The following is a 25,608-nucleotide window of genomic DNA, read 5'->3' as shown; positions in this document are numbered from 1 at the left end:
AATGAAAATCTGCAAAATATCTGAATTTTCAAGTATACAGTGATTCAAATATTTTGGAACTAATGGTAACTTATGGTAGCATTTTGATTGGATGGTGCAATATGTATTTTTTTGATTCTGAGTAATTAATACTATTTCAGGTGAATGTTTTTAAAAAATATTGCAATGGCTGCAATCTAGTTATAATTTTGCATACTTTGAAACAAGCTACCATGAACATTTTTGTGTGCAGTCATTAGAATCAAATGAGTAACTAGTTTTGTACGAAGTAACTTTGTCAGGCAATGACAAAGTATTGTAATGCAAGTTAAGATTTCAAAACAGATAGTTACTCAATTTAGTATTTTGTACTGTAAAAATTGATAAACATTTAAGTGGTCCATTATTTTATGATGAACATAGAATGGGTTGAAGGAATGAGCCTGAGCAAGTTTAATTTAAAACTCATATTTTTTTGTTTGCTTAAGTAGTACAACAGTTGCTTAAATTCCACTAATGTAGCTGTAAAATGAAAATGATCATCCACACTATTACCTTCAGAGTCAACTATTCCTTTAGAAATAAAATGTATCAACCCAAGCAACCTGCATAATTGCTGATTAATAACCAGACTACTTTTTCTATATGCACCTTGTTAAAATCTGTTTTGTAAACTTTATACCAATGGTTATATTTTAATTTCTAATTGTATGATTGTTATGACCGTGTAAGTATTTGCTGTATTCTATATTTTAAAGTCTAAGGATTGTAGGTAGCTACTGAAGAACTTTGCATTTTGAGAAAACCTGTAAAAGCTCCAGAGTCATCACATTGACTACCTGTGGTAAAGTGTGCCGTTAATTACACACGTGTTATGTAGGGAAATGTGTGTCAATATTGAAAATGTATGAAGACAAAAGCTATTTCATTCCTTTGACATTCAGCTGCTGTGGTCCAAAGGCAATAAGTCATGCAAGTCAGTGAGTATGGTGCAGAAGGTATTACTTCATTCTGCAGGAGCCCACTGTGCCATATGCTTTGGAGTCATCAAGGCAAAACAAGTGATTAAATATTTTACTGAGTAATGCTGGGATTAAATATCTTTACTGAACTTCAGAAACCAAGGCAATGTTCTGATGGTCTAACTGCAATCCACAGCTTAACTGATAAAGCTCATAAATGGTGCAGGAGTAGACTAGACAAGAGGAAAATTATTGTCAGTGTTTGATCAGATGATCAAAGTAAGTGAAGATAAAATCTGCAAATGAATGACAAACTGAAGTGCATTCATATTAAATATTGTAAGGTATGGAACAGATTAATCAGTGATTCCTCAAATATGATGCAGGAAATTCAGAAGCCCAATACCCTGGGGGAAGAAACTTTCTCATCCTGACCATTCTTGTTCTTATGCATTGTAGTTTCCTGCCTGATGGTAGGAGGTTGGAGTATGCAGGATGGGTGGGGCCCTTAGTATTATTAAGGGCCCTATGTATGCAGCGCTCCTGCTAAATGGTTGAGGAGCAGGTGGAAAAACAAGGAAGTAATTTGTGAAGTCCCTTCTTGGCTAGACTTTAGCATAATTCTATCATACCTGTAGATCTAACCTTAATTCTCCATTCACCAAAAATATCATCTCACCACTTGTGAACGTCCCTTGATGTCTGTACTGTGAGTGTTTGCTTTTGTTAGTGATCTGTGTTACCATTGGAGCTGCAGCATGATGGTGGAAGATGCTGATCTGCTTGTGCTGTAATGAAAGCTATGATGGGTAACTAAAAGCTAAGGGAGTGTTGATGCTGGCTGATACTGCATGTAGGCTTTCTGGTAGTCCTGCTGTACATCATTGTGCATATCAGTAAGAAATTAAAACCAATTCAAATGTTGAAATAGGAAATAAAATTCAAGAAATACTTAGCAGATATGCTGCAGCAGTGGAAAGAGAAATTATCTGAGGTTAATGACCTTTCGTCAGTTTTTTTCTTTTTGTAGCTGTTACTTGACCTCTTTCCAGCAGTTTCATAAACACGAGTTGCTGGGAATCTTGAGCAGCACCCAATGCTGGAAGAACTCAGCAAGTCAGGCAGCATCTGTGGAGGGAAACACAGTCAACATTTCAGACCAGGCTTTTCAACTGGACTGGAAAGGAAGGGGGCTGAAGCCAGAATAAGGTAGTGGGAAGAGGGAAAGGGAGCACAAGTTGGTGGGGGGAAGATCAGTGGGCCGAGGAGAGGTGGGATGAAGTGAAAAGCTGGGAGGGGCTAAGTGGAAGAGGAAACGGGCTTAAGAATGAATCTAATAGGGGACTGTCAACTATGGAAGAAAGGGAAGGTGAGGAAATCCAGACAGAGTTGATAAGCAAGTGAGAAGGGAAGGGGAGAAATAGCTATTTGTATCATCAGGTTGAAGGCTACCCTGTTGGAGGAGGGTAGCTGTAGAGGAGGCCCTGGACACACATCAGAATGGGGATGGAAAATCAAACTGAAATGGGTAGCCACTGGGAGATTCTTCCTTTTGCAGTGGACAGAATGAAAATGCTCAATGAAGCAGGACCTCAATCTGCATCAAGTCATACTGATGTAGAGTAGGCCACACTGAGAGCACTGGATACAATAGATGATCCCAACAGACTCGCAGGTGAAGACCAGTGTGGACAGTTGAGATCATGGTTGGCATGGACAAAGTGGGCCCTAACATCCTGTTTCTGTATGTTTCTGTGATTTACTTTTGCTGCCTCCAACACAAATTGTACATGCATGTTCAAAAACTAAGCTCAAGTCAACAATTTGATAACAAACCAAGAAGTACTAAGGTTGTCTACTGAACTGTCCCTATTACTAGGCACCCACTGGATAGACCCTGAAAAGTGAAAAAAGATCCCTATATCCCAATGATACTGAAATTCACCATTACCTATTGTACATCAGTTAAGCATTTGGTTATCTGAACAAATGTATTTGAAGTTTGATACTTGAAGCCTGGCATTAAAAAGTCATGGTCTACGCGGAGCTGTAATCTTCACACTCCTATATGCTTCTGAGATGTGAACTACTTCCAGCAGGTACTTGGAGGGATTGGGAAGTTAATACCTTTTGCAAAATCATCCAAATCCATTTACATGACACATGAATCAATATTGGTATCCTTTCCCAGACTACCACGTCACTGCCATATCAACACCTGTCTCTAAAGGCAAGAAAATATCAGGCAGACAAAGGAAAACATCCTAGGAAGCTCTCGAAGCCTCCTTGTGGAAACCTAATGCAACATTCACACCGACATGGGAATCAGTGACCTGTGACTGCTCAATATGGAGGAAGAGCATTTGGGATGGCACCAAGATCTTTCAGCCCTTTCACTAGAAGCCCTCTGAGGTTGAGAGTAAATGGTGCAACAACTGCACAACCTTTGAAACCACCCACCTGCCCATCCCTTCAAGCACTTGGCCTCATCTGTGAGAGAGTGGACAACAGTTTAGCTTCATCCCTTACTTAGCTGCAAAACACTGAAGAACAAGGAGAGGTTATGGATCTGCTACTGCACAAAGTCTACTTTAGTGACTTGAGTATGTTACCCTGTCATTTCGTTCAAACATTGTCCCATTGGCACGATTAGATCAAGCTGGGAAAGTGAGTTCTGGGCCAGTTGATGGTATTTCTGAAAAGTTGAACAGAAATAAGATTAGTTTTCTGTTATAGTATGACCTTTGAAATAGAATACTTCATCATAATTTGAAGTTACTATTACAAATGTTTATTCTACACTTGAGTTTTCATTACCAGTCTCATCTACATTAAGACTGAAAAAATAGTGTCTGAGCAGCTATTGTAAATTATAGCAATCAAAATCCATCTTGCATTTATAAAAAAGGAACGTAATTATTTTTCAACAGAAGTTGAAATGCTGGCCAACTATTATCAAAACTTTGTAACAAAGCAAATTGTATTCCAGCAAACTTCTAACAAATTTCCAGAAAAGACTCCAGACTTGTTTATTAACTAACAAGTTATGTGATTTCATGCAGAAAGAACTGAACAGGCTGCCAAAATGTCTGCTTTTGTGCTTATTTTGACATTCTTTGAATCTCCAAATTTGTGCCACACCCAGAACATTACCTAATTTATTTTTATGCAACATTCCACAAGCACATAGGAATAAAATTGTTCATTGAATATGTTCATGATAATACAATGTGTTGGGTATGCATTTATGATTTTGAAATATAGTTACCTTTTTTATAATTAGACCTCAATCCCAGACTCGGAGAGCAATGTGGATCATAATTGTTTATCTCGCTGTAGCACGGAAATATTCTCTGAAACTAGTTGGGAACAAGTGGAGAAACAGGACACAGAGGTGAGAAATACAGCTTCAACAAAAGCTAGGAACAGTACAGAAATTTAAAAGTGAATTCGTGTCAAAACGTACTGTCTGAAACGTCACTTGAGGGGAAAAAATGTGAACACCATGTCTTTTCATGTGATGCAGAGAAAATCCAAATCGTGGCCATGTTGATGATTAGATATGGGTGGTGGCCAATGTAAATAAGGAAAATTTTGAATATGAACTTTTCAAGATTGAGGAACTAGGTAGAATTAGTAATCTAGTCTACTAAATATTAAGAGTTTGAGAACTGTTACAGAAATTAAAGAAGAAAGAATAGTCTACAAGAGAATGAGTGTCAAGAAATCGATGAAAAGAGTGAATTAAGGAAAAGGTGACAAAGGCCAGGGACAGCTAATTGCAACAGAAGAATACTATCTGCCAGCTTAAGAAATTGTGCAAAGAAGACAACAGAAGTCAATTTTAGGACAATTTTGAAGTTAATTTGGTTTCAAAGTTTACTTACATCAGCTGTACCAAATTATTTCTTGACTGGTTTGAGAAGTTGACAGTGAAGTCACGACATAACGATGGGTGAGAGCTTGGATACTTCCCTGAGATAAGGCTATTAGCCCCACTCTCTCACTGGATGGATTTTAAAATGGGTAATATTCACATTCAGACTGATGGGCCTTCCTGGAAAGAAAGATGATCTCATTGCATTTAAGCTTCAACTAATGAATTATACTGTGAACGACATAATGGTAGGTCTTTAACTTGGATCTTACTGTCAATGTATGAAGAGTGGTTTATTGTTATCTTGACCTAATGCACTTTCTCATGATGCCTATTAGAACACATGATTTTTCATCTAAGCCAGATAATTGGATGACAGTGTTTTGACATTATGGTCGTTTCTAAGTATACTCAGTTTGAATTTGAATCTTGTAATTCAGTATTTAATATAGAGTGCACATTAATGCAATTTGATAAATTATAGTGGGTTTCAGTTAATTGGGACACATCAGGAAGTACATTTCGGCCCAATTAAGCAGCTACCTCAATTAGTCAGTTTCATGAATCTTTTAGAAGGTATATTTTTAAAGAAAAAAGCAAACTACCATTCAAATGAACAAAATCAGCACAGACAAAGTGTAGATAATGGACTGCCTTCATACAATGCTCTAGATGACTGTATTCTCATCTTTTTCATTATAACATTCAGAATGATTGTCAATACCTTAATTCTTTGTAGTTCCTAACTTGTTGAAGTAGTGAAGTTTTCATTTTCACTCCCGGCCATTTCTGGCATCTCCAAGCCCAAAAGCCTGAAACCGCGGTGAACAAAACTGTTCTAAATTGTCTTGCTCCTTATTTCTTGCCAACTATCGATGACAAAAATAAGTTCTTAAGCACAAGCACATGCACTTGACACTATTTAATGCTGTATACACAAAGCACTGGTGTAATTGCCACACAAGTGCATGTGTCTGACTAGTTAGAAACTGTTCAGCAACAGTCTCCTGTCCCAGTTAAGCGGCAATTAAGGGAATCACAGCTATTTTCTCAGTTGGTTTTAGTTCTTTGAGATTTCCCAGATAAGTGATGCCCCAGTAACCAGAATCCACTATACTTGCTCCCTGTGGAATGGTTTAGAATGAAAGTTGTGTGCCAAATGTGACAGTGTTATTTTTAGCTTAGTGGCATAAATAACAGTTCAGACTAATGATTAATTATATCCAAGCATGACCTGTCATTGCTTTATGTTGCCTGAAATTTTCTATCGTTATCAAGTTTATTTTCTTGATTTCTGCTTTTCCTTTATAACTCAAGTGTTCTATCTTCACTTTTACTTGTGTTACTTTTTTTTTCTTTATTTCCTAATCATCTGTCTTTAAGTTAACATTATTATGAAAGAAATTCTTGGGGGTTGATGTTTACTTTTTCTATTTGGAAATTTCAATGTTGATTATGGATACCGTTGATTATCCATTGTATGTTCATAGATTTTTAATCATATTTGCATGTATTTGATGGGCAATATTCAGTTTATTTCACAATACAAATTGTACAGTGATGAGGCAAAGAAAGTGAGAAACTAAAACTTCAAAAAGCATTTTAAAACTTGAAATTTTGAATGTAATTTTGACGTTGGATTGTGCTTTCTTCGATTCACAATGTCTCTTCCTAGGTAACTCGATGGTATCCTGATCATTTGGCTTCACAGTGCTACGGATGTGAAAGTAGATTCTGGCTAGCCAGCAGGAAACATCATTGCAGGTACTACGCTGCAAAAAAAAAAATAACGTAACTAAATGTTTTCTTTTGCTTGTTCTTATTTTTACAAAACCTGTTTTTTCTGTGTGAGCATGTATGTAACTAATATTGAAACAAATTTCAAGAAATTATTTAACTTCTGCATGTTCCAAAAAATCTTCTGGAAATTGGCACCAATTGAAAATATTAGTTTCCAAAGATTCTGCAATTGTACTAGCAGACAATTTTTTGATAAATTTCATGCTCTTATTTTTTGTAATTGGCTATTATTTCCATCGTTCAACAAAGATTAGGACTTTTCCAACTGGCATACTTTTTCTTATTTAGGTAAAATTAAAGTTTGGGAGTAATATTATTGATCCTTTATACATTGCATTTTCATTACGGGTTTCAACATTGTTTTTATAGTTACCACATTTCCCCCAAATAATAATTGTCATATTAGGCGTGATGTGATTGGAGGGAACCTATTCAGAATATTATCATCATGAAGTTACAAAACTGCCTGCATCAAGGTTCAAACATCCCACACTATTGTAAAGTTGTGAACTGAATTGATCACTGAGTTCTGACTTTCTCCTGAAACTTGCCCTTTTGTAGTTTTTCATGCACTATCTGCATGCCTGCATGCACACACATACCATGCTGTGTTTGAAAGCAAAATAAACTGTAAAAGGAACTGCATGAATGGGGGGGTGGGGTGGTGGTGAAAGAAATTGCCATGTTTTGTATCAAGACCCTTCATCAGGGTTGAGAGTGGAGAGCAAAGGTATCTGGTATAGAGAAGTGTAGGAGTCAGACAGGAGCCCTTCATCCCTCAGCCCTCTTCATTCTACCTATTGTCTACAGGCCAAACTCTCATCTCTACCCTATCTATACCGATTGCCTTCCCTCTCTGCTCCCAAACCTGGTGCAGAATCTCAACACGAAGCTCGACAATTATTTTGCTTTCACAGATGCTACTTAACCTACTGAAATGCTCCAGCCGTTTTTTTTTTATTATTGCTCCAGATCTGCATCTGCAGTCTCTTGTGTCTACTGCAGGAGTTCCCATCCTTTTTATGCCATTTAAAGGGTTTGTGGACCCCTGGTTGGGAACCCCTGGCACCAACTTGACAGGACTCGATTGCATTTGTCCCCCTCTGCATGAACTGTAACATTTTGTTCTGATCTAACAGTTCAGTGCTGCTTAGAAGGATTGGTTATTAAATATTATAGTTACAAGATCTATTGTCAGGTTGAGTTACAAGATGGATGGTCATTGCAGATTGTACTTCTGCATTTTGATGTATAATTTTACATTTGTTTTAAGTTGAGACATTAGTACAGTGTGATACCATAGTCTGCTGAAGTATTAAGAATAGGTTTGAAGCAAATGATAACTGTAAGTTGGTTCTCTTCCATCACTGAACTGAGAGTCTGAGAAATAATGGTGTGTATCAGCAGTAAGTTGTAATGCTGATGACACACATTGGGGAAATGTGCTTGTTCTTGTAATACATAGAATGAGATGCTACTTCAATCTAGTTCTTTTGTTCATATTTTTGTTACCCATCGAGTGAAGAATACATTGAGTGGCTGACTGACAGAAAATCAGGTGAATGCCCCTTCTGATGTCCATGTTTTGCCAACAAAATGAATTGCCTGTCCCTTCCACCTGAGGGGTGGGGTTGCACAGAATGTATAATGATGAGAGTCAAGGTACCACTTGCATAGTAATAGTCTTTAGTTTGGTAAAGTGTCATCATTTTACATGCCACAGAGGAATGTTACTCATTTGGATGCTTAGAGAATATCTAAAAATGTGTCAAGTCTTTTAAGTACTTGTACAGTATGGTCAAAATGATAAAATGGGAAATGCAGACAGAATTTCCATTTTCTACTTTAACCAAGAATTTGATCACTTGTGCCATCAAATAAGTGGTTTTTAAGGATGGGAGAGATTTGGGGAAGTTTAAAATTTGATCACTTCTGTGTTCTCTATGCTCAAGAGTTTTTTTGCTTAAGGAAGGATGTAAATATATGAAAGTTTATTTCACTGATGGTTGGAATGGACATGCTGTCTTCTGAGAACAGGTTGGACGGACTAGAAATATTTAGAGGATGCAGAGAATATTGCCTCTTGTGAGAGCATCTAAAACTGGGTCGCTGTTCAAAAGTTACAGTGAGGCTGTATTTGGAATTCTTTTTCGAATGGCAGAAGAAGCAAAACCTTTCAAGGCTTGAGGTACAGGGAGATAGATTCTTAAAAAGCGAGGAGGTGGAATGTTACTGGGGTAAGTGGCAATAATTCAAGATTGTAATTTCTGTACAAAAGTGTAAGGAGAACGATGATTGTTATTCTGGATCCAATGAAGTGCAAAAAAATCCCACAAAAGATAAAGAACACAATAATAAAACAACACGTACAGGTAAGTATCTTGTATTGATCATGTAACGTCATAAAGTGACGTTAGGCTGTACATAAGGTGACTGACAGTGAAATAAAGTGGTGCTGGAGTTAATGAAGGTGCAGATGCTAGAGATTCCAGTCAGATCAGTATGATCTCATTGAATTACCAAGCAGGTTCAAGAGACTAGGTGATAGTACTACACAAGTTTTGTGCAAGTTTCAAAACTCATTTTGGCACCTTCCCTTTTTTTGCATCTTTACTATTTCCCTCTATCTGCCTAAAGAAATTCCATCTCACCTCAGTTCTGAAGGATTGTCCCTTTTATTCTGAGGCTGTGCACTTGATTCCTTGATATTCCTCCTATTGGAAACATCCTCATCATGTCCATTCTATACAAGTCTTTCTTTGTCCAGTACCTTTCCTTCCATAATAATCAACCATAATACTGCTGCAGCAACTTGCTCCATTTTGAAATCTTGGGCATTCTGATCATTGCTAACTTGTGCAAGGCTTAATTTACCTTCTAAATCTTTTCCATCACAAAGACTTGCACTACTCCTTTCATATCTCAACAACTTATGACATTTGCCATCATTCTTGTATGTTCCACTAACATTGATATTTTACAACTGCTCAACACCTCAAACCCTTTTCACTTTTCTGATTCCTGCCTTTAAACCTTTTTCAAAGTCGTAAGTTTCAAACACGACTCCCCACCCACGGTGAGTGAACTTGAAGTTATGCCTTATACAGCACATTGTAATGCTTTCTTCATTTAAAAAGATGGCAAGAATGTTGCTTAATAGAATTAATTTCATCTTTAAGATTGACATTGTTGTTAACATATGGAATTATTTCAAATATACATCTCTCATTGTAAAGTTGCTGCATGTGTTTTTCATTTGTTTGTATCCCCTGCTGTTGCCCTGCTGATTTACACCTTTTCCTTAGCTAGTTTCCCTCTGAGCTCTTTTTTCCGTCTTGCAGGGACAGGGAGCCTGTTGATGACAAATGGTGAGCATTTTCAACAGTCTTCTCTGTCTCTTGTTTGTCTTCATTCCTGGTGATATTTATTTTAAAACATTTACTTGTGCCTTATTAACTGAACATCTCAAACAATTGGTGCTTGTTGATTGTACATTGATTAAATTCAAATTAAATTTTCCAGAAGAAATGTACAATGTTTTATAGGCCATCTATCCATACCAAAGCTGAAAATTTTTTAATTTGCTGCCCAGTAAACCAGTTGACACCTATGTTTATTACTTCTCCTGTTTGCACATATGTAATTACATTGATAGAAATCTTGTCAATAGTTTTCTGTTAAGCTCAGGATATGTATATGATTTTGCCATTTCATCACATTGTGCTTTTAATCAGCTTGACAACCAAAGTCATGCAACGTAAAGATGTCTTCTGCCTCTAATTAAAACTTGGTTTATCTATACACAATCTGAATATGATCTGTTAAAAATATTTTTGCACATTTCCCAAGAATTGAGATGGAATTAAAAAGTTACAGTAACCTGTTCACTGGCAAAATATCATTTCATGTCACTCTTTTGTCTGTCTTTAAAATATTAATTGTCTGCTTTCTTTTTTTAAAAAAAAGAGCTGCTGAATATTGGTGGACTGCACGTTAGTTTTATAAATCTTTTATTTGCCGGTTGTCTTTATTGTAGAGAAACCATTATTGCCATAAAGTTGGTTTTCTAAACTAGTTGCACTGTAAGCTTCATTTATCAACTGACCTAATCACATTTATGCTCACCATCTGATATCTTAGTAGTGAAAACTTGGAATTTGTTTTCTTAAACTGTTTCAAATATTAAAAGGCTGTAGGTTTGTCATCCAATGTAAATTATGTGCAAGATTTATACTGAAGACATCATTAAACATGAATAGTTAATTAAACACAACTGTTTCTTGAGTTTCTATGGAACATTTGGAAAACTTTGGATTCTAATTGAAACAAATTAACTACTGAAATATTATTGCATTTAAAATATTTAAGACTATGAAGTATACAGCACAAAATTGGACTTTTTCATCAGATTAATTGGTGAAAATAGATTTTCAAACATTACTCAAACTTTTGATCTGAACTGTTAATTCAATTGCATTATGGACATCTGACTTGGGACTTGTAAATTGAAAATTACATTATTTAGTAATTTTTTTTCAATTTAAAACGATCAAAACCCTACAGGAAAATGTTACATCTTCATAACAATAGGTTCCCTCAATAGATTCCTGTGACTTCTTCACCTCCCCCTTCAGACTAGGTTTGCAGATGTGTAAATAGAGTACATAATCCTGTGATGTTTGAACTATTCATTGGAATGGAAAAGGTGAGAGTTCTCAGTAGAAATATATTTTTCTGGATTGGATTCTAATTATTAAAAAGTTTTGTTTTCATCTTGAACTAACAGCTATGCAATGGTTTCAGGCTTTCATTGGTGAAAACAAGTGTTTTTTTTCATTGACATAACTTACTTTGAATTTTTGAAGAACATAATTTCACTTGAGACAGTTTGTCCTTCAGTTTTCTTTATAAAAATTTTGCATATGTTGCTAATTGTTGAAAATTTGAATACTTGGCAGAAATTCAGCATTCAATGTTGTAATATTGTGGTTGGGTATATGTTGATTGCAAATTTATTATCGAAAATAGAATTCAATGTGCAGCCCTACTTCATGTGCATAGAGCAAGCAACCAAAGAGAAATGTTTCCCCATTATTTTTTTTAAAGAAGTTGAACTTATCAATATTTGTCTCAGTAAGTTTAATGTTGATTATAGAGTGATGAAACAAGAATTTAATTATCAATCTGCCCGTTTGTTTTTTTTTTCCCCCAAAAGGAATTGTGGGAATGTATTTTGCTCAAGTTGTTGCAATCAGAAGATTCCAGTGCCGAGTCAACAACTTTTTGAACCTAGCCGTGTCTGTAAATCCTGCTACAGCAGTCTACAGCCCAGTGGGTCCACCCTGGAGATAGAACTGGACAAACCCATTGCAGCTTCTTCAAACTAAAGGCAATGCCTTTCTTCCCGGAAACACGCACATTATGGGATGGTGTACAAGAAGTCAAGCTCTTGGTATTACTGTGCACTTAAGATGAAACTGAATGCACATTATAGCTTGGAATTTCGAACAGGATACAGACATATTTAGATAGAGTAACTTAAAGCTGTTTGAAAGTTTATTTACAGTGACTTGTGACTGGAATAGAATGGGCAGTGCAGTATATTACTGTATTAACCAAAGGCCTTAGACTTGCAGAAGTGATAAAACAAATTTTGATGGAAGATTGCATTGTCGCACTACTCCTCCTAAATAAGTAATTGAATATGTAAAATCTTAATATGGATCAGTGTTAATTATGTTCCTTTTTATTTACTAAATTGATTTTTTTGGCATGTACAGGAAGTATTATAAATGCCCTAGAGTTGCAGCAAAATGATTTTACAGTGAACTGATGGGCACTGAAGGAATGAAATATTTTAAGCTTTGTTTACAATGTTTTGTAAGCTCAAATGTTTTTGTCTTCTATTGGAACAGGATTTCTTTTGAGCTTGGTGAATTGACCTCTTTCTGCTGTGATTCTGAAATGCAAATGAAGGTTAGAGGAAGTCAAGAAATGAGAAGTTCTGGATAGGTGCCATTGTTTATGATACGGGTTTCTGGGATTGTGTTTTAAAAGCATATTTGACATTCACTTTCATTTCATTTTCTTCATGTAAGCACTTTTTTAAAATTTCACTCTTTGTAAATAAAGAGGACAAAATGCTGTTGCTAGCTACATAAGCACTCTTTCCTGAAAGACTCAAGTGCTCCTTGCCCCACCATGAAGAGATGTTTTTTCCAGTTTTGTTTTAGAAGTGCATCAAGTGCTGTAGGCATTTTAGAAAGGATGTAAAGAAAATTTAAAGTTTGGCATTTGTATGAAGCTTATGCTAACTCTTAACAATTTTATTACTTTTATTATTAATAGATGAGCAGTGTTTAATATGAATAAAATTGGGCCAGTGGATATACAGGTAAAAACACCAAGTGCTTTTCCACACTTGACATTGAAGTTTAACTTCATTGTTTATTAATAATGTGCTGTAAGGTATCAATTAATCCAATGCTTTCCCCTCCTTTTTGCTCTTGAGTTGTAAACAGCCAATCATTGCAGCACAATTGGGATTGCAAATTATTTGTATCAGGCTTTGTTTCCCTTTTAAGAGGTATGGGTGGTAAGTCCATTTTAGGGACATCGTAGAAACTGCTGTTTGTAACAAACAAGAAAGAACTGTTCCAATCTTCTAAATTCAAATTGCATCTAAGTAATTTACTGGTGCTGTTTTTGATTTATTCTGGAATTTTTTTTATTTTTTAAAAAGTGACTAAAAATTCCATAACCAGATTAGAAATTTCCTAGTAACAAAACTAACCACACAGTTCACATTACCAACTGGTTCAATAAAAAGCTGATGTAAGAAACTGCACTTTATCAGTACATTAGTTGCTTAATATAATTCCATTTTACAGTCTGTAAATTTTTTTTTATTGAACTTGAAATTCAGAATCCACCTCATCCTGGTGCTTGATTTCACAGAAGTTGAAGTGTGTCAAGTACACACAGTAACATCGTTTTGGGGTTTGGAACTAAAGTTAAAATGCTGCTAAACATGTTTTGAACAGTCTGGTCATTTACCCCTCCCCCCAATCTTTGTTTAAGTGACTGTTATCCTTTTGTGATTGTGCACTCAAGTGGAATTTTTAAAGTAGCACTTAAAGCCAGACTTTAATTGCTTTTAAGAATTGATGCCACAAAGCTGAGTGTGGAAACTGTAGTGCTTACCTGTTTGTAAGCTTTCATGGCATATACTCTTCTGTAGCCTCAGAATGATTTATTTAAATCTAAATAAATTTGTCATTTTCATATATTGTGTTTTATCTTAAATTTGAATGACCTATTATTGCATATTCATTATGTTGACTAAAGAGGGGGGTCACTTTAATTTTCATATCAACACAATTGTTCAGTGTACTGTCTGCTAAATGAATAATGTATTTGAACATAAATGGATATCTTCAGTAGTTTGAAATCTGTCATGCATTTAGCAGAGTGAACTTAAATTTTGTGTATTAGTTGGACTCTTTAAGCAATTTAACTGGACAATCTTTAGTCACACATTTCTTGTTCTTTTACGTTTTTGTTGGGAAAGGAGAGGTGTAGAAATTAAAATATTAAAAATCCCTGTTTGGTACCTTTCCAATTGAAATGCTTTGTTCACTGTGTAACAACATTTCAGATTACAATCATTTCAAGTAAATGGAGATCCATTGAGACTATCTTTATAAACATCAGTTAAAATCAATACTGTACCCTGCTGGGTTTATTTGTCATATATGCCAGGAAAGCACTCTATCCTTTTTCACTATCTTTGTTCTTGTACAGAGTTTTGCTCCTTCCAGTATTTATCCAGTTTTTGTTTTCACTATTCCCAGCCATATATAATGTATATTTGGGTGAATAAACATTTTATTGCCTTTCCACTTCCATCAGAAACTGTTCAGATTAAGATTTTTGTCTTGAATTCCTAGCTGCTATAATTAAGGTATTCGGTGCATTGCTCAGTCTTGTAACTGTTTGAAGATGTTTTCACTTGGCCGTTGGAATGAATCTGATCACTTGGCATTCCTGTGGCAAGATAAGTTTTACATAAATATTACATTCTGGACAATAATTTCTTTCCAAAATTTGTTTATTTCTGAAGTTTACTTGTCAGGAAAATTATCTTCCATCAAAAATGTCAAATAAAATATCTGTGTTGGTGAAAGAAAGAAAAGAAACGAGGTCTGGAGAAGCACAAGAGATCATCTGCCAGAAAAGGATGACATTTACATCTTGAGGGGGTGGGGGAGGGGTGTGAATATACAAGTGAAGGGTTAAATTTTTTTTAATCATCTGAAATGGATCAAACATCAAGTTCAATGTAAAACTATTGGAAAGTGATCTAGTTGAAACTGCTGCAATGAAACTTGATGCCTGTGCTGGAGGGTAGTGTGATGTGGATAATTGAGGCAGGTTCAATAATTAAGATAGTAAGAGATTCTTCTACTTCTTTCAGTTAGTCCTGATGAAGAGTCTCGGCCTGAAACATCGACTGTACTTCCTATAGATGCTGCCTGGCCTGCTGCGTTCCACCAGCATTTTGTGTGTGTGTTAATAAAATTTGAAGGTAGCATTGAGCCATCTTAATAAAGTGTAATCTATCATTGTCAAAGCAAAGCCATTTTTCAAAGGAAGCCTGATTTTGGAAATGGGGAGATTAAAAATCATGCATGGGAACAGGCGGAGGAAAAGGGTAAAGTTTTAAGTTCCGAAGCATATGTGGGGAAAAGAAACAGCATTTCAGCTCAATGTACTTCTATCCTACAAATTGTTTTCCTGTGTTTTTTCCAACATTTCATTTGAAATTTGCAGCATTGTTACAAAAAGTAATGAATGTATGATTAGGTTAAGTGCTTGATCTGTTAGATTTATTGTAAATGCATTTTTAAGTTTATTTTGTGAACAGAAAATAGAATGTTGGACAACCTTCCGCTGACTTATTTCCAATTAGTTCCTATGCCACCATTTGTATTCAATCATTTATAGCTGGCATTTCTATATAATCCTTCAAGTGCTGGTGGACGAAGGAGGTTAGAACTTCGTCTTGTTACTTGTTCTTATATATTGAGTGGAGTCGTAAGAACCACCTTGCACTCAACAGCATTAAGATGGAGGAATCGATTGTAAACTCCAGGAAGAAGTTGGGGAACACACACCGAGGGATCCGAAGAGGAAAAGTTGAGCCGTTTCAAGCTCCTGGGTGACAACATCTCTACTGAAGATCTATATTAAAGCAATTACAAAGAAGGCACAATAGCGGCTATATTTCAGTAGCAGTTTGAGGAGTACTGGTAGGTTACCAACATCGCCCGCAAATGTCCAGCAGTACAACGGAAGAGCATTGTAACTGGTTGCATCACCGTCTTTCATGACATAGCAGTGCTATTAAACCCGATAAATTCCTGATGAAGGGTCACGTTCCGAAACGTCGACTCTTGCTCTTTTCTATAGATGCTGCCTGACCTGAGTTCCTCCGGTATTTTATGCTTGTTGCTACTACTACATCTATTCTGAATTCACTTGCGGGAAGTCCGCAATGGTCATGCGTGTAAAGCAGCAAAACGTTGCGCATTGGCGAGTGGCTGAGCGATAAGTACGTATTAGTTTGTCATTGGTTAAAACTATGCTTGTAAGACATTGTGACCAATCGGTGCTAAACGAAGGGCTCAAAGGCAGAGGACAACCAATCAAGATTCTGGTGCTGAGACAATGCTTTACCAATGATACTCGGCTGCTGGAGTTCGGCCGCGCAATGAATGCGATGTGTCTGAGAAAGCGGGGCGTCTCGGTGGTGGTCATGATGCTGTTCCTCGGCTCCTTTACCGCCTTGCTGGTGATGCATCTCAGGGGTGCCTTATGGCTGCTGCGATGCCGGCTTTTAGACTCGGGCTTGGGCAGCGACTCCAGCACCGAGCTCAGTCTCACCTACAGCGGGGTTGAACTGAGCCAAATCGGCGAGCCCTGGGCCTTCAGGCAGAGAGCGGGTCCAGGTAAGAGCTCAGCGGTGGCGGACCGCAGCAAAGATAGGTGCGTGGTTGGGGGATTTGGTGAGTTGGCGTATCTCGACCGACGGTAGAAAACGTAGGTTCCAGAATTGGTCACGGGCCGGTGCAGCTGTCTGCCCTGCCCATTTTGGGCAAACTCCGACTAACGGAGTCTGCTTCCTATCCTCGGGCGGCTGTTGCTTCTCGCTCTCTCGGCGCTCAGTTATGAACTTACAGCAGTTTTGTGTTTTTTTTTAAAAGGCCTGTAGCATTCGCCATGTCACGCAAGTGTACATTTACGCAGTCCTTTATACGGCAGTGAAATGTTCCTAGGCAACTGACACCAGGCGAAAAACAGGTGATTGGAAACTTGTATAAATCTTTTTTTTCTTTCACTTTTCCTCGTTTTTTCAAGTTGTACAGTCACGAGGGGTTTCGGGGTGCAACTCTTAGACATACGTAACCGAGACAGCTGAAAATAGGTCTTTTAACTCTGGAATTCCACCTCCTAAACTCGTGATGTCATTTAGGTACAGATTAAAGATTTTAAGGTGTTTTATTTGTCACATCTACATGAAAACAATGAAATGCGTCGATTGCGTCAGCGACCAGCCCGCAAGTGTCGCTCTGCTGCGCCAACGTAGAAGCGCCACCGCTTTCTAGCCTTTTAAAGATGGCAGGAAACCCCCAGAATTGAACCCAAATCTTACTGCTGGCGCTGGATAGCTTTACGCTAACTACTACGGTACCGTACCGCTCTTACTGAAAAATTCAAAGTAGATTTATTGTCAGAGTACATACCTGGAAAACCTACAGCGCAATACAGGCCCTTCGGCCCACAATGCTGTGCCGAACATGTACTTAGAAATTACCTGAAGTTACCCAATAGCCCTCTGTTTTTCCAAGCTCCATGCACCCATCCAGGAGTCTCTCAAAAGACCCCATCGTATCCGCCTCCACCACCGTCGCCGGCAGCCCATTCCATGCACTCTCTGTTTAAAAATCTTACCTCTGACATCTCCTCTGTACCTACTAACAAGCACCTTAAAACTGTGCCCTCTCGTGTTAGCCACTTCAGCCCTTGGGGAAAAATTATCCACCATCTATCAGTTTAGCTCTCATCTTCTGTCGCTTAATGGAGAAAAGGCCTAGTTCACTCAACCTATTCTCATAAGGCATGCTCGCCAGTCCAGGCAACATTCTTGTAGATCTCCTCTGCACCATTTCTATAGTTCCACATCTTTCCGGTAGTGAGGTGACCGGAACTTAGCACAGTACTCCAAGTGGGGCCTGACCAGAGCCCTGTATAGCTGTAAGATTACCTCTCAGTTCTTAAACTCAATCCCATGGTTGATGAATGTCAGTGCATCATATGCTGCCTTAACCGCAGAGCCAACTGACGAAGTCCTATGGACTCAGACCCCAAGTTTCCTCTGACCCTCCACATTGCAAGAGGCTTACCATTAATACTATATTCTGCCAAATTTGACCAACCAAAATGAACCAGCTCACGCTTATTTGGGTTGACTCCATCTGCCATTTCTCAGCCCAGTTTTGCATCCTACTGATGTTCTGTTGTAACCTCTGACAGCCCTCCACTCTATCCACAACTTTTATATCATCAGCAAATTTACTAACCCATCCCTCCACTTCCTCATTTATAAAAACCACGAAGAGAAGGGATCCCAGAACAGATTGAGGCATACCACTGGTCACGGACCTCCATGCAGAATATGACCCGTCTACAACCATTCTTTGCCTTCCGTGGGCAAGCCAGTTCTGGATCCACAAAGCAAGGTCCCCTTGGATCCCATGCCTCCTTACTTTCTCAATAAGCCTTACCTGGGGTACTTTATCAAATACCTTGCTGAAATCCATATACATCTACTGCTCTATCTTCATCAATGTGTTTAGTCATATCCTCAAAAAATTCAATCAGGCTCTTTAGGCATGACCTGCCCTTGACAAAGCCATGCTGACTATTCCTAATCATATTATGCCTCTCCAAATGTTAATAAATCCTCCCTCTCAGGATCTTTTCCATCAGCTTACTGACCACTGAAGTAAGAGTCACTGGTCTATAATTCCCTGCACTATCTCGACTCCCTTTCTTGAATAAGGGAACAAGATGTGCAACACTCCAATCCTCCGGAACCTCGTCCATTCCCATTGATGATGCAAAGATCACTGCCAGAAGCTCAGCAATCCCCTCCCTCACCTCCCACAGTAGACTGGGGTACATCTCATCTGGTCCCAGACTTATCCAACTTGATGCTTTTCAAAAGCTCCTGCACATCCTCTTAATGCCTATATGCTCAAGCTTTTCAATCTGCTGTAAGTCATCCCTACAGTCACCAAGATCCTTTTCCGTAGTGAACACTGAAGCAAAGTATTCATTAAGTATCTCTGCTATCTCCACCGATTCTGTACACTCTTCTCCACTGTCACACTTGATTAGTCCTATTGTCTCACTTCTTATCCTCTTGCTGTTGACTTACTTGTAGAATGCCTTGGGGTTTTCCTTAATCCTGCTCGCTAAGGCCTTTTCGTGGCCCCTCTTGGCTCTCCTAATTTCATAAACTCCTTCCTGCTAGCCTTATAATCTTCTAGATCTCTATCATTACCTAGTTGTTGTTTTTTTTTGAACCTTTCATAAGCTTTTCTTGACTAGATTCTCAAAAGCCTTAGTAAACCACGGTTCCTGTACCCTCCCATCCTTCCCTTGTCTCATTGGAACGTACCTATGCAGAACTCTACGCAAATATCCCCTGAACATATGCCACATTTCTGCCGTACATTTCCCTGAAAACATCTGTTCCCAATTTATGCTTCCAAGTTCCTGCCTGATAGCTTCATATTTCCCCTTACTCCAATTAAACACTTTTCTAACTTGTCTGCTCCTATCCCTCTCCAGTGCTATGTTGAAGGAGATAGAATTGTGATCACTATCTCCAAAATGCTGTCCCACTGAAAGACCTGTCACCTGACCAGGTTCATTTCCCAATTCCAGATCAAGTACACTCTCTCCTCTTGTAGGCTTATCTACATATTGTGTCAGGAAACCTTCCTGAACACACCTAACAAACTCCACCCCATCTAAATCCCTTGCTCCAGGGAGATTCCGGTCAATATTTGGGAAATTAAAACCTCCCACCACAACAACCCTGTTATTATTAGCCTTTCCAGAATCTGTCTCCCTATCTGCTCCTGAATGTCCCTGTTACTATTGGGCGGTCTATATTAAAAAAAAAACACCCAGTAGAGTTATTGACCCCTTCCTAATTCTAACTTCCACCCACAGAGACTCAGTAGACAATCCCTCCATGACTTTCCTCCTTTTCTGCAGCCGTGACACTATCTCTGATCAGCAGTGCCATGCCCCCACCTCTTTTGCCTCCCTCCCTGTACTTTCTGAAACATGTAAAGCCTGGCACTTGAAGTAGCCATTCTTGCCCCTGAGCCATCTCAGTCTCTAATGGCCACATCATAGCTCTAAGTACTGATCCAGACTCTAAACTCATCTGCTTTGTTCATGATGCTTCTTGGCTGCTAGAGGAACAGGACTGGCAGCTCAGTCTTCTGGGGTTCTGTTCTTTTAGACAAGTAGAGCAGGAGAGATTAAAGGGGAAGGGGTGGCATTGTTAGTCAGGAAAGATGCCATAGTGGTGCTCAATCAGGACAGACTAGAGAATTCTTCTAGTGAGACTTTATAGGTTTGACTGAGGAATAGGGAAGTTATGACCAAGTTATGGGGTTTTATTATAGACCACCCAACAGACTGTTGCAAAAAACACAAGGTTATGATAGTAGATGATTTTAACTTTCCATGTGTTGACTGGTCCTCCTGAAGGAGGACTAGATGGGATGGAGTTTGTCATATGAGTTCAAGAAAGCTTCCTTATTCAGTACATAGAAGTCCTAACAAGAGAAGGCACAATTAGGGAATGAGACAGGGCAGGCGACTGAAGTTTGTATAGGGACATGCTCTGCAGCTAGTGATCATGATGCCATTAATGTTAAGATAATTATGGAAAAGGATAGATCTGGTCCTCAACCAGAGACTCTAAATTAGAAAAAGGCTGATTTTGATGGTGTCAGAAAAGATTTGGCAAGCTTTCTGGTAAAGGTGTACTTGGTAAGTGGAAGGCCTTCAAAAGTGAAATCTTGAGTGTACAGAGCTCTATGTGCCTGTCAGAATAAAAGGCAAGGATAACAGGCTTGGGGTTTTCAAGAGATTATTTTGCATCTGTACTTACTCCAGAAACAAGCACACTGTCTATAGAAGTGAGGCAAAGCAGCAGTGAAGTCATGGGACAATATACAGAATAGAGGAGGGGGTGATTGCTATCTTGGGGCAAATTAGGGTGGATAAATCCCTAGGGCCTGTTCCTTGGACCTTAATGAGAGACAAGTGCAGAAATTACAGGGGCCGTAGCAAAGATATTTATGTCATCTTTAGCGACAGGTGCTTTTAGAGGATAGTTAGTTATTCTGCTGTTTAACAAAGGCTCAAAAAATAAACCAGGGAATTATAGGCTGGTGAGCCTGACATCAGTAGTTGTGAAGTTACTGGAAGGTATTCCAAGAAACTGGATGTATGAGTATTTGGATAGACAAGGACTGATTAGGGATGGCCAGCATAGCTTTGTACATGGTGGGTCGTGTCTAACCAGTCTTAAAGAATTTTTCAAGGAAGTTACCAAGAAATTGATGAAATCAAGGCAGTGTGAATGTTGTCTGTATGGCATTTGACAAGATCCCGCATGGGAGGTTGGTCAAGAAGGATCAGACGCCAGGCCTTCAAGATGAGGTAATAATTTGGATTGGTCAGTGGCTTTGAGGGAGAAGCCAGAGTGGTAGTAAATGGTTGCTCCTCTGACTGAAGGCCTGTGATTAGTGGTGTAACACAGGGATTGTTGCTGGGTCCTTGATGCCTGTCATCTACTTCAACAATCTCTATAATTGGTTAATTGAATCAGCAGATTTACGAATAACAAGAAGATTGGGGGTGTAGTGTACAGTGAGGAAGTCTATCGAAGTCTGCAGCGGGATCTGGACCAGCTAGAAGAATAGACTGGAAAATGGCAGATGGAATTTAATGCAGAGAAGTGTGAGGTGTTGCACTTTGTGAGGGTCAACCAGGGTAGGTCTTAACACTGTGAGCACAGGTACACAGGCACAGGCGAGTGCAGTCAAACAAAAGGATCTGGAAATACAGGTGCATAATTCATTGAAAGTGTCATCAATCGTGGATAGGGTCATAAAGAGAGCTGTTGGCACACTGGCCTTCAGAGATCAATGTATTGAGTACAGGAGCTGGGATGTTATATTGAAGTTGTATAAGACATTGAGGCCTTATTTGGAGTATTGTGTGCAGATTTGCTCACCTCATGGGAGAGACATAAATAAGATAGAAAGAGTATAGAGAAAATTTACCAAGGATGTTGCTGAGACTGGTGAACCCGAGATATAAGGAAAGTTTGAATAGATTAGAACTTTAGAAGATTGAGGGGAGATTAGATAGAAGTACACAAAATTGAGGGGTAGCAATGGGGTAAATGTAAGTAGGCTTTTTACACTGAAGCTGAGTGAGACTGCAACAAAAGATCATGGGTTAAGGGTGAAAGGTGAACTTAAGGGAAATGAGGGGAAACGTCTTCACTGAGTTGGTGAGAGTGTAGAACGAGCTGTGGTGGATGCGATTGATTTCAACGTTTAAGCAGAAGTATATGGGTGGGAGGGGTTTAGAGGGGCTATGGTTCAGGTGCAGGTTGATGGGACCTAGGCTGTTTAAATGGTTTGACATGGACTAGATGGGCTGAAAGGCCTGTTTCTGAGCTGCACTTTTCAATGATTCAAATTCAGTTGTTGAGACCAAAGTCCTCATTTTGATCTGTGAGTGCTTAAAAATTGAAAATAGTTATTCAGCCCAGCTAATCCTGTGATTTGTTCAGGTTAAATGAATTTTGCAATACCGATGTTATTGTTTCATCTATTATGATGCCTAGCAGACGCTTTCACCACATTCAATCAAAAGCGGGTTCCCTGTTGTTCATTTGCCTTGTCAGATGTCTGTGGATAGGTCCTAACAATTTCCAAAGTTTAAAGTAAATTTTATTGTGTGAGAGAGAATGAACGAACACGTACGTACATAACTGCATACAACCCTGAGCTTCTTTCTCCTGTGGGCATACTCAGCAATTCCAAAGAATAGTAACTATAATAAGATCCAGTGAAAGATCAGAGTGCAGAAGACAACAAACTGCAAATGCAAATATAAATAAATAACAATAAATAATTAACATGGAATGACAAAATAAGATTTAGAATTAAAATTAAATGCGTTAACCTGCTTAAGATGTGATGTTGTCAGTTTTGCTTGTTTATTCCGTAGTTAGGCACAACATCACCTAGCATAAATCCTTTGATCATTCAGAACATGTTTCCAAGTTTTGATTTTTGTCTTAACAGCAGCTTAGCCTATTCTTGTGATTTATGCAAACCAGATAACTGGTTTAGTCCCAGTAACTTTAATTGGTTTTGATTTCAGATCTCCAGTTGGAGGCTAAAGCTGCTTTGCACCAAGCTCTGGAGATGAAGCGTCTGGGGAAGAGAGAAAAGGCACACAAATTGTTCATGCATGCCTTAAATATGGACCCACACTACGTAGATGCATTGAATGAACTGGGTGTCTTCATGGAAGAGAACAAGGATGTTATTCAAGCCGACCATTTGTACACAAAAGCATTGACCATTTCTCCATGCAACGAGAAGGCACTGGTCAATCGTGACAGGACGTTACCTCTGGTAGAAGAAATTGACCAAAAGCAATTTAGTATAATTGACCACAAGGTTAAAAAGTTGATGGCTATACCCAAAGGGAATGCAGCGTTGCACCGTGTGATGGAGGAAAGTTATTACCATCATATTTATCATACTGTGGCTATTGAGGGCAATACACTGACCCTTTCTGAGATCAGGCACATCATTGAAACAAGGTATGCCGTACCTGGAAAGAGCCTGTTGGAGCAGAATGAAGTTATTGGAGTTGATGCAGCCATGAAGTATCTCAACAAATCCCTGCTATCGAGAATTGGATCTGTTAATACAGATGACATTTTACAGATTCACAGAAGGGTCTTGGGTCACGTTGATCCTGTAGAGGCTGGAAGATTTCGAACCAATCAAGTCTTCGTAGGCCATCACATTCCTCCCCATCCCAGAGATGTCAGGAAACAAATGCAAGAGCTTGTCCAGTGGTTGAATTCTGAAGAAGCCATGAGTCTACATCCTGTGGAGTTTGCTGCCCTTGCCCATTATAAACTTGTTTATATCCATCCCTTTGTAGATGGGAATGGAAGGACGGCTCGATTACTGATGAATCTTATTTTAATGCAGGCAGGATATCCACCTATCACAATCCGCAAGGAGCAGCGGGTTGAGTATTATACTTCATTAGATTTGGCCAATGAGGGAGACGTTCGGCCATTTATCCGCTTTATTGGGAAGTGCACAGAGATGACGCTTGACTTACTGCTGATTGCAACAGCTGATCATTCTGTTGATAAAGGTTTACCTGAAGCTAATCCAAACCACTCAGATTATACACAAACCATCTTAGTTAAAAACTAATGGTTTAATGGCTACGATTGTGAATGTGAACTCTAGCTCAATTTGACCCCTTCAGAAATTTGCCAAGTCTTCTGTCTGGCTTTCACTAGGCATCATATGGGAGGGAAAAGCAAAATCCCATTTACATTGTTAGGAGTACTGATGTTGGAATACACTTTCTTTTTAAGAATAGTGGACCGAATTTCCACATCAAACCCATTCCTGAACAGTACAGAAAAGAAAAATAACTTTTATAATGTGCTTGTGTTATTTTTAAACAAACAAGTCTTATAATAATTTCAACAGCTAAATATTAGGCCCACAATTTGGATGCAGTGGAACAAGGAAACAACTGATTCCCAAATTTCTGTATCTGTTAAAGAAATTGGAACGTGGATTCCAGCACCTGCAGCTGGTCAGCAGGTTTATTCACTGGGGGGAGAAGCGGAACAGCTCCTGAATTTTAACCTCTCCCAAGCCAGGAGGGAGGCGATTACTATCTGCATATTGAGAACATACTGTCAAGTTTAATGTCCAGGGACCACTTTCAGCAACATTTTTTTTAGTACCTATGAGGGAGCAAAGTCAAACATTTTCCATGCAATGTCATACTAATAATAGTGCATCATTTGATGAGACTGGTGTGAATGTTCTGATTATTTGTTTAATTACAGGCTGTTATGTGCAGCTCTAAAGAGATTACTGGCATTGGTTTCAGCTAATTGTCAGAGAGCAAATACCTGCATGAAAAATATCCTGAAGTTCATTAGAGTTCAGCTAAAGTAGAAACTGCATTTTCTCATGAGATTTAACTGCATGCTCTCACTTAAATAATCCTTTCCAGAGGAATCATTGTGGAAGAAACCCTGGACTGTAGCTCAATTGTTCTTTGAAGTGACTGAAATATTTGTGACTGGAACTTGCACTTTGTATAAATTAATTATTTAAACAGGCCATTAAAATAGTATACTTATAATATATAAAATAAATTATACTGTTTGTATCCTTTGGTATTATAATTGTCATTTGTTACAGAAGAAACACTTTTCTGAAAGAGTAATTTTCTGGTGTGTAAGCTCACGATTAAACAGACACCAAAACTTTCGGAACTAACAAGCTCTATTGGGCATTTGTAATCAATAGCTGCCTGTTTACCAGTCATTGCTTGATGCCAAAAACTATTAAATTTATGCTGCTGATCCAGCTGGGTTTACTCTGTTGAATAGTTCTAAACAGTAAAAGTCCTTTCCTGGTGCTAAGCAAATCCAACAGAATAAGCACCTTAGTCCAGAGTGTGTTAAATCTAAGAGAAGCCCACATATGATCACACAAGTTTAACAGCCACCCATTACTTCCTTAGTTGTTTCCCGAGATT

General features: G+C 38.4%; 2 protein-coding genes across 11 annotated transcripts in view; both read left to right on the top strand.

Annotated features, from left to right (window-relative positions):
- The window catches only part of mtmr3 (myotubularin related protein 3), a 75,581-nt gene extending 61,679 nt beyond the window's left edge, over positions 1-13,902 (top strand). For 6 of the 10 annotated variants that reach the window (XM_059988247.1, XM_059988251.1, XM_059988248.1 and 3 more), the window contains 4 exons: positions 4,225-4,335; positions 6,494-6,582; positions 9,960-9,986; positions 11,834-13,902. In XM_059988247.1, coding sequence (XP_059844230.1) covers positions 4,225-4,335; positions 6,494-6,582; positions 9,960-9,986; positions 11,834-12,005 — 399 coding nt within the window. In that variant the 3' untranslated portion in view covers positions 12,006-13,902. The other 4 variants (XM_059988250.1, XM_059988249.1, XR_009515441.1 and 1 more) reach the window with 3 other exon arrangements.
- A 139-nt stretch (positions 13,903-14,041) lies between these two features.
- ficd (FIC domain protein adenylyltransferase) lies at positions 14,042-24,295 on the top strand. Its single transcript, XM_059988254.1, has 2 exons — positions 14,042-16,628; positions 23,173-24,295. Exons 1-2 carry the CDS (start codon positions 16,262-16,264, stop codon positions 24,252-24,254), a joined length of 1,449 nt encoding a protein of 482 aa, XP_059844237.1. The 5' UTR covers positions 14,042-16,261; the 3' UTR covers positions 24,255-24,295.
- Positions 24,296-25,608: the final 1,313 nt, after the last annotated feature.

Source organism: Hypanus sabinus, chromosome 13, assembly GCF_030144855.1.
Source record: "Hypanus sabinus isolate sHypSab1 chromosome 13, sHypSab1.hap1, whole genome shotgun sequence".
Lineage (NCBI taxonomy): Eukaryota > Metazoa > Chordata > Chondrichthyes > Myliobatiformes > Dasyatidae > Hypanus > Hypanus sabinus.
Note: the sequence above shows the minus strand (reverse complement) of the source record. Positions and strands in the feature narration are given on the sequence as shown.